This window comes from Sinocyclocheilus anshuiensis, unplaced genomic scaffold (genome assembly GCF_001515605.1).
Source record: "Sinocyclocheilus anshuiensis isolate Anshui unplaced genomic scaffold, SAMN03320099.WGS_v1.1 scaffold175, whole genome shotgun sequence".
Lineage (NCBI taxonomy): Eukaryota > Metazoa > Chordata > Actinopteri > Cypriniformes > Cyprinidae > Sinocyclocheilus > Sinocyclocheilus anshuiensis.
This window is the reverse complement of record NW_015548208.1, coordinates 48,024-58,584: the sequence shown is the minus strand read 5'-3', so window position 1 is coordinate 58,584 and position 10,561 is coordinate 48,024. Positions and strand designations below refer to the sequence as shown.

At 33.1% G+C, this 10,561-nt stretch overlaps 1 protein-coding gene across 1 annotated transcript in view; it reads left to right on the top strand.

The window, feature by feature from the left end:
- Positions 1-6,142, top strand: part of LOC107653664 (glypican-6-like) — a 69,785-nt gene extending 63,643 nt beyond the window's left edge. The window contains exon 3 of the mRNA XM_016440443.1: positions 6,067-6,142. Within this exon, the coding sequence (XP_016295929.1) occupies positions 6,067-6,095 (29 nt within the window). The 3' untranslated portion in view covers positions 6,096-6,142. The remainder of the gene's footprint in view (positions 1-6,066) is intronic.
- Positions 6,143-10,561: the final 4,419 nt, after the last annotated feature.

Here is a 10,561-nt window from a genome sequence, read left to right as displayed (position 1 = left end):
TATATATATATATATATATATATACTTCATAGTCTTTATACAAATTAATTTATTACTTATGAAATTTTAATTGAAATGAGACTTGAACATCCATCCATTTAGTAAATGTATGAATGTGCATTATGATCTGATGTTTTATCTGTGAGATGAATATCCTGCTCTCTTTAGCCACACGTTCGTATCATTGAGCAGCTCACATCTCATCTGAAGTCAGGTCGTAGTGCATGTTTTTTTTTTATCATCTCCAGCACATGGTTTGCTTGTCTTCAGGTCTTTATCTCAGAGGGCATGTGTATCTGACAGAGACCAGCACACTTAAACACACACAAATACGCGCATATACACACAGCTTTATCACTCTGATAGGCAGCACAGATTTGGCAGCTAATCCCCAGAAACACCTTCAGCTTGGCGGGATAAATATCGATTCGTCCGCAGTATCTCTTTTCCTCAAAAAGCTGAGCGGCCGTGTGATGAATGGATCTCTTTTTGTACTCTGTCGGGTGTGAAGTGAAGTTAGTCATGTCCATCTGCTTCCCCTGAAGAGTACATTCAGCCTAAATCTGATGTGAGCTGCAGATTTTTGTCTGTCATATGAATTAGCTGCTAAGCAAATAAAATAATCATTTAATAGTTGAATTAGTATTTATATATTGATTATGTAGTATTTATTTATGCAAAATATTAAAATGTATAATTTTTTAAAGGGGACATCGGATGCAAAATTCACTTTTACATGGTGTTTGCATATAAATGTGTCTTAGCAGTGTGTGGACACAACCACTCTACAATTATACAAATCCATTTACTCCTTATCTCAAATATCAAGCCATTTAGATTTTCTGAGCAGTAGGACGTCATACTGTGGCTCATTATCATTTAATGAGACATGCACCGAAACGGGTCGCTGTTTTTTAACAAAGTAAAATGGGTGTTGTTTTGCATGACCATTGAGGAATTTTAACGTATGTTGCAGACATTTCATGAAGTATTATACCAACGTGTGATAGATGGACACCCAATGTCCCCTTTAATATTTGTATTCAAAACCTAATTCAAAACCTTTATAATGAATCATAATGGTTGTCATAATGGTTATAATGGTTTTATTACAGTAATGAGAATGAGATCTTTTGCATTGAAAATACAGTTTTACAATACAAATTTTCATAAAAGAATGCAAAATCTTAATCTTTTTAAAGTTTTTATTTTACTTTATGCTGATTTAAACATATACAATTAGTATACAATTATACATTATATATGAACTATTACAATTTGACATTAATATTTATTTTAAATATATTTCATATATTTAGTCAAGTCCATCTGCTTCTCCTGAAGGGTAAAGTCAGCCAAAAATTGATGTGAACTGCAGATTTTAATCATTTTTTTTATACATTTTGTCTGTCAAATATGAATTGGCTGTGCTCAAATACAGTAGTAATTTATTAATTAAATTAGTATTTATTCATTGCAAAGTATTTATTGTACTGCCTTTTATTTAAATAGATAAATATATTACACTTTATGCTTTATGTGTATGTATGTATTTATATGTTATGTTATGTTATGTTATGTTAAATGTTATGAAGACTAATGGTTATTTTAAAAAAATACAGTACAACATTATCATTGCAGTAGATCGTTACATATGCAAATTTTGGTGAAAATTATCATGTAAAGATTGCAAAAAAACTATTTGTATTTTTTTAGGCATTTACACTGATTTAAACATTAAACATATTAAAATGTATTACATTGATTTTAAATATATTTAATAATTAGTCAGATTCACCTGCTTCCCCTGGAGAGTACAGTTAGCCAATATATGAATTAACTGTAATTCAATTTCACAATAATAATTTCAGTTAATCATTTAGTTCAGAATAATTTCGAATAATTAATATTTTAAAATGTATATTTTAAAATTAATATGTTTATCTTTTTATTGTACTGCCATTTATTGTATTGTAAATTTGAAATATATTTAATATATTTAGTCAAGTCCATCTGCTTCCCCTTAGGAGTAGAGTCACCCAAAAATTGATGTGAACTGCAGATTTTAATCATTTTTTTTATACATTTTGTCTGTCAAATATGAATTGGCTGTGCTCAAATACAGTAGTAATTTATTAATTAAATTAGTATTTATTCATTGCAAAGTATTTATTGTACTGCCTTTTATTTAAATAGATAAATATATTACACTTTATGCTTTATGTGTATGTATGTATTTATATGTTATGTTATGTTATGTTAAATGTTATGAAGGCTAATGGTTATTTAAAAAAAATACAGTACAACATTATCATTGCAGTAGATCGTTACATATGCAAATTTTGGTGAAAATTATCATGTAAAGATTGCAAAAAAACTATTTGTATTTTTTTAGGCATTTACACTGATTTAAACATTAAACATATTAAAATGTATTACATTGATTTTAAATATATTTAATAATTAGTCAGATTCACCTGCTTCCCCTGGAGAGTACAGTTAGCCAATATATGAATTAACTGTAATTCAATTTCACAATAATAATTTCAGTTAATCATTTAGTTCAGAATAATTTCGAATAATTAATATTTTAAAATGTATATTTTAAAATTAATATGTTTATCTTTTTATTGTACTGCCATTTATTGTATTGTAAATTTGAAATATATTTAATATATTTAGTCAAGTCCATCTGCTTCCCCTTAGGAGTAGAGTCACCCAAAAATTGATGTGAACTGCAGATTTTAATCATTTTTTTTATACATTTTGTCTGTCAAATATGAATTGGCTGTGCTCAAATACAGTAGTAATTTATTAATTAAATTAGTATTTATTCATTGCAAAGTATTTATTGTACTGCCTTTTATTTAAATAGATAAATATATTACACTTTATGCTTTATGTGTATGTATGTATTTATATGTTATGTTATGTTATGTTAAATGTTATGAAGGCTAATGGTTATTTAAAAAAAATACAGTACAACATTATCATTGCAGTAGATCGTTACATATGCAAATTTTGGTGAAAATTATCATGTAAAGATTGCAAAAAAACTATTTGTATTTTTTTAGGCATTTACACTGATTTAAACATTAAACATATTAAAATGTATTACATTGATTTTAAATATATTTAATAATTAGTCAGATTCACCTGCTTCCCCTGGAGAGTACAGTTAGCCAATATATGAATTAACTGTAATTCAATTTCACAATAATAATTTCAGTTAATCATTTAGTTCAGAATAATTTCGAATAATTAATATTTTAAAATGTATATTTTAAAATTAATATGTTTATCTTTTTATTGTACTGCCATTTATTGTATTGTAAATTTGAAATATATTTAATATATTTAGTCAAGTCCATCTGCTTCCCCTTACGAGTAGAGTCACCCAAAAATTGATGTGAACTGCAGATTTTAATCTGTTTTTACATATATTGTCTGTCATATATGAATTTGATTTTCATTTCAGCGAATCGGTTTTGCTTTAATTGATCTCATTTGTAATTTTTCCAAAGGCACTGAAACCATTTGCTTTCTGTGTCCAATCTGGGAAAGATCTCCCACATGTGATGCTTTTTTATGGTCATAACTGCTCATAAATCAGAATATTTGGAGCAAAGGGCTGCTTTCGCTCGGCTGCCAACTCTGCCAGGCTTGTGAAGCAACATTTGTCCTTTATCTTCTGGAGCTCTAGCCTCCTCCTAGGGATTTGATCCTTCATCCATTTGCCATGCCCTCATTTTTTTTCATTCCTTTGCTATTTATAGGAGCCTATTTAGACATTCTTTAACTCCCACTTTTTGATTACCGCCTCGCCTTCCTATGGGACCTTGTGATTTTAGATGCATTATTGAAAAATCATGATGCTGTTAAGGCCTTTAAAGGCTGCAGGATTAAGTATGAATTGGAACAGTTTTTTTTTCCCTATATGTCTTTTAAACACATTATGTGTAACATTGGCATGGATGTAGCTGTTTTTTTTAATTAGTCACCAATCAAATTAACAGTTATATTTACTAGCAATCACAAGTTTGGTATGTTTAGGTTTTAATATTTGTGACAGAAATGTGTTCACCAAGGCTGCATTTATTTGTTTAAAATACAGTGAAAACAGTAATATTACACTTTAATACAAAATCATAGAAATAATACTACAACTTAAAAAAAAAAAGTGTTTTCTGTTTGACTGTATGTTAAGCTGAATTTTCAGCAGCCATTACTCCAGTCTGCATTGTCACATGATCTTTATTTTCTATAAATCAATCAATCAAGTAAAGTCTGATTTGAAACAGTTTTTTTGTGCAACATTGGCACTTTATACAATTAAATTAAATGAAATGTAATTTAATTAAATTTAATTACATTTACTTAAATTAAATTTAATTTCCACATCAGTTTTAATGCTTCCTCAAAAGGCAGGCACCAAGGCAGTGTGTTTTCTATGGTTATTAGTTAAATTCTTTGGTTATTAGTTATATTAGTCAAATTTGCCTTCAAGTTTAATGTTGCCAGCCTAATTGTGATCCTCACTGGTTTTGCACTACATAAATACTTCTATGTTAAATTAAATGTTATCTGACAGTGCATTCATAATACATATCTCCCCTTTAAATATCTTTAATGTAGTTAGCTACTTTTTCTAAAGGAAAAGCTTGATTGTAGCTAAACTACTTTATGAGAAACTTGTAGCATAATAAACAAGTTTTTAAAGCAGCTTCTCCAACACATTGGCATGTTGTTTGGCACAGATTCCTGAATGACGCAAATGCGAAATGTTCTTATCTTCCGAATCGGTCGTCCATTAGACCGCATTACTCCACTTTTAATACATTACTCGGGTTCAATCTCCCACTTTGCCTCATCCTGAACTGGTTTTAAGCACAGCTCGATAAATAACTCTCAGGATTAGACAAATATGGGCACTTTGCTCAGTGTGGGAGAGCCAGTGAATCACAGATGTTACTGGGGGGAAAAGCCACAAAGGATTGATTACATCAGAGCGAAAAGCCTCTTTCTTTGATTCTGGTCACCCCCACAGACTCTACAAATCTTGCGCTCTTTTCCCAGCAGGACAGCTTAAGGGAGGAAGCAAATTTTTCACAATGTACAGGTTTCAACATCACTCACTTTTTAATTTCGTACGGCTGAAGCTTGAAGGAGCTGCCTTAGTGAAACTCGCACTGCCATTAAAACTCCATGAAATGTCAAAGTCGGTGGGTGTTCAAGGGTTGAAACTATTCCCATATTCCCTGTTTTATTTTGTTTTTTTGTTTTGTTGTTTTATGTATTTTTTTTATACATTTTGTCATTAATTATTTGTTATCATTTAATATTCATTTATTTTTATTCTTTATTATTTTATTTTACTTGCAAATTTGTTGGTGGAATGATTTTGTTTGTTTGTTTAATATACAAAATAAAATAAATTATGTATTTAAATGATTTTAAGCTTTTTATTGTATTTTATTTATATTATTGTTTATATATTATAAATATTATATAAATATTATCTTTTATAATAAATAAATATTTTATATTGCAAATTTTTATAAAATAAAGTTTTTTGTTTTTTGTTTTTTGTATATTTTTGCATATTTTGTTTTATATGCACGCAACTTTGCAGTCTCCTCTAAAAGGCTTTGTCCCTCAGGATTTTTGCAAGTGACTAATCCACATCAAACTTAATTTGTAGTTCTTACCCCAAAAGACCGATTTATAAAGACAGCAAGCACATGTTCTTGATCTTGACCATTTCAAACAACATTTCAAGTGCATGAAACAAGACAAAAAATATTAATAGATTTAGCTTCATCTCATGATTCCTTCAGTGCTTTTGATTTACTCTCGGTGAGAGAAAAATAATAGTTACAGCAACTGTAAGCAAAGGCCAATCCGTGCAAAAATATGCATTAGAATATTTCAAATAATAATTTGGGCTGTATTTTGACAGACATAAATATATAACAGAATGTCCAAAGTGCAAAACCAACAGTATACTCTTGAATCCAGTACTGAATGTGAGGTTGAGTAGATGTCTTCTTCTTTGATTCCTCTCAGAGGGCCAAGTGTTTGTCTCCAGCCCCTGACCTGAAAGAGAGCATGTATGGTTCCTCTTCACAGCTAAAGCACAACCAACTTGAACTCTATCAGAAGATACTTTTGAAGCTAAGATGGGTTTCCTGACTAGTGAAGCAGGTCTTGGATTGCTGTAAAGGGCAACTTCCACCCTGAGTGCTGGATTCCCATTACACACCGCAAACCTCAGAAGCATTTCCTTCCTTTCCAGAGCGAGACATCAACAGTCGACTAGACTTTCAAATGAAACTGTGAGGGGTTTGTGCCTCTATAAAAGCTGCAGTCATGATTCTAGGGTGAACTAATGCCTCCAATTCACTTTCACTCACTCTTTACACTTTATCTTCAACATTTTCAAGCGACCTATTGTTTTGGGGCAAGACATCCTCAGGGGCCATCATGCCCCAAGGGTCCAACTTTCCTCAGATCTAAGTCAATTGTTCTACCCTTAGTCCGCAGTGATCAAATATGCATACAATATCAGAAAATTTGATCAGTTTACCTCAAAACTGTTCTAATGAGATTACTCTCACAAATACCGTTGCTCAGATGAAATGTCAACATGAATTAGTGCGTACGTAATTTGTAAATATGCTGAAGGGAGTTTAGCAGTTCATTTACATTTATGGTAAATAGGAAAATTAAATATATATAATGCTTTTTATTGTCTACTAGATACAAACCGTATGTTTAATCAATTATGTGCATGCAAATGTGACAGAAAATTGATGAGACCGTCTTGGCATTAGTATAAGCTATGGCTGAAACGATTAGTCAACATTGTCGACAATAAAAAATTGTCAACAAATATATATTTTTTTCCTCCCATTTTCACCTCAAAATTTTGGGGAAGCTGTGCCTCACCTGCCTCCCCCGATGAGCCGCCACTGCAAATGACCTAATATAAGGGCCAGCAATAACGTGGTTTGACCAGTGTGGTGCTGTAGTGCAATTCAGCCCTCTCGGACAAAATCCAATGGAAGACACACTTATGCGAAGGGCAAACAAAGCCGAAGTGTAGGAACGTTTTACAAAAATACAAACAAAAAATGCTGTCGATGCACTCACTTTGAAGTTCTTTTCCATTCTTCGGTTAGAGGAAAAAAGAAGTTCGATATATGCAAGCAGCGGTTTACTGTTAGCAAACATCTCGACACCGCTGAGCACTGTGTTTAGATAAATGTGTAAACTTATACTTCACACTTTCCTCTCAATAAAAAAAAAGTAAATATACAACAAACATGACAGCGGTGAGAAAACAGCCGTTAAAAAAAAACACTTTATTCAATAGACTGCTTTAAAGCAAACAGCTTTACCGTATTAAACATGACAAAACAGTGTCAGTGATACTTTCAGTTAGAATTACCACTTAATTTTCTGCTATAAAGCATCTCTATATGTACTGTATATGAATATGTATAGAATAGATATAACTCAATACTTTAACAAATTGCAAAAGCTGAATAATCAGTCAAAGCCTACTGATTAATCAGTAAAAATAATCAACAAACAGTTGATTAATCACTCTAATAATCATTAGATTATTCAATTATCAAAATAATCTTTTGTTGCAGCCCTAGTGTGAGCAATAACAATAGTCATGGTCATTTTAGCAAAACCTCTACAAATCAGTAGATAATACGAGAAATGCAGTTATGCACGCATACTTTACTGAAAGCTCTCGTCTTCCCATGCATTTGAGGCCTGAGGAGATATTATGGGCATTTCTAAGTAATCTAGGATCATATTGTGTCTGAAGCAGATGATTTACAGAGAAATCAATTTACAGATTGAGACATACAGGAAGAGGCAAAAAATAGCAGAGAGAGCGAGAGATACAGATGCTCTCTGGCAAACACTGTCAGATGCCCATTATGACCGCTTACACGCCAAACCTTCAGCAGGTGTTTTTAATGTAGCCTATAAACATTTAATTTGTTATGGAATCTGAGGATAGACATAAACATAATTTACATTTTCTGAAGAAAATGCGAGTGGATTTTAACTGTATAAAACTCGCTACTAAATTGTCCAAGTTTCTCTGAAAATGTCGCCAAGTTTCCCAGTATTTACTAAGCCATTGTTAAAGTGCCCCTATTATGGATTTTTGAAAATAACCTTTCATGCAGTGTAACACAGCTCTAAGTGAATGAAAACATCCTGCAAAGTTTTAAATCTGAAAGTGCACCGTGTATAAAGCTATTGTCGCTCAAAAGAAAGAGTCGACTCTGAATCATTGAAACGAGTCGTTTTTAAAACGAATCCCAAGCCATTTCATGTTGACGTCAAAATGAAACATTCGCATATTGCCTGCCCACTTGTTGGTCTTTTCGTGTTGGTCTGCATGAAAATGCAAATTCATTATTTGCCACTAGGTGCCGCTTTTGGAGCGGTAAAATAGCAGTAAAATAACGCTGTGCACAAAGCAGCACTGCGCTCACAAACGCTGCTTTATCAGGCATTACAGGCATGATGAAATGAAAATGAGACAAATCACCACAGATTAGCATCACACAAAAATGGAAAAATGCATCGTTAAACGAATCGTTTGGGAGTCGTTGAGCAAATAAGGTAAAAATGAATGCATATTATAAGACAATGGAAGTGTTTTGTGACCTTGCATGCATGTCAACCGGTTGTTGGGGACTCCCAAAACCAAAATATGAACCTTTTATTACCCATAATAGGGGCACTTTAAGATGTTCTGTAATGTTGTTAGGGTGTTCTGAGTGGTTGCTAGGGTGTTTTGGGTGGTTGCTAAAGTGATTTGGGTGGTTGCTAGGGCATTGTGGTTGCTAGAGTGTTTTTATTGTTTACTAGGAAGGTGATTTTTGGTCGCTAGAACACTGGTAGATGTTGCAAAGATATTCTGTGCCGTTAAGGTGTTCTGAGTAACTGCTAGGTTCTGGGTGGTTGTTATCCCTTTCTGTGTTGTTAGGGTGTTTTGTTTGGTTGCTGAGGTGTTCTGAGCAGAGTTTTTATTATTTACTAAAACTTTTAAAGATATGGTAGGCAATTTCGGATAGGTAAGATCCCACCCTCCCTGCAAATCACTCTCGAAAGCCACGCCTCCTCCAAAACACATGAACGTGCACAGGCAGACCAGAGGCTAACCAGCGACACTTGCTAGTATTTTGAGTGATTAAGCAGCACTAATTATCACGTCATGTCAAATAAGCTTTCTACAACATTAATTTGTCTTTGAAACTCTATATTAGAAACTGAAAGGTGATGTAACTATAATTTAAAGCTGAGTGGCTGCTTCCACATTTCAGCACATAATGTTTTAGTGTTCAGTTTTTTTCTTCTTCTTTTGTAACATGTCCTGTTCTGTAAAGTGATCTCCTCTACAAACCAAAAGATGTGAGGACACTTGCATGAGCGTAGCACAAATAAGTTATTTTTAATTATCCCTTTTGAGCCTGACATTTGAAGGATGATTTATTTTATTTTTTTTGTAAAATTGGAATGGTTTAAATAAATAAGTACATAAATAAATAACGTTTGCATATGTGATTTGTTGAATATTATATTTGATACATCAGGCATTTATGGCTCATTTAGTTTATTTGTGGATAAGAAGATGAAATTCTGCTTGTAATGTAAATCAATTAGATTTGTATAACAATATAGCAAACTACTTATGTAACTGACTGTTTGTGGACTGCAGTCTTAAAGTCATTCCACAGATTTTTTATGGGGTTTAAGTCTGGGCTCTGATTAGGCCATGCAAAGACATTCACCTTTTTTCTCCTTCAACCACTGTGTGCTCAGTGTTGCTGTGTGCTTTGGGTCATTGTCATGTTGGAAGGTAAACCTTCTTCCCATTGACAACTTTCTGGCGGAGGGCAGCAGATTTTCCTCAAGAATTTGACGGTATTTTGCCCCATCCATTTTTCCTTCTATCCTGACAAGTGTTCCAGTCCCTGTTGCAGAGAAACACCCCCATAACGAGATATTACCACACCCATGCTTTACTGTAGGAATGCTGTTATTTGGTTGGTGAGCTGTATTGGATTTCTGCCAGACATATCGTTTGGTGTTGAGGCCAAATAATTCAATTTTAGTCTCATCTGTCTCAGAATCTTCAAGGTGCGTTTTGGCAAAGCTCAGTCGTGACTGCATGTGGCCTTTCTTGAGGAGTGGCTTATTTTTTTGCAACCCTCCCATAAAAGCCACATTTGTTGAGAATTTGTGATATTGTTGTCACATGTACACAGTGACCACTCTTCGTCATAAATTCCTGCAGCTGCTTCAGAGTTGCTGTATGTCTCTTGGTCACCTCTGACCAGTTTCCTCCTGGTTCTTTCATCCAGTTTGGAGCGACGTCCTGAACCAGGGAGGGTCTGTGTTGTACCAAATACCTCCCACGTCTTAATAATAGACTTCACTGTGCTTCTAGGCATTGATAATGCCTGTGAATTGTTTTCTTTTTTTGTATCCATCTCCTGACTTGTGCCTGTCCACGACTTTATCC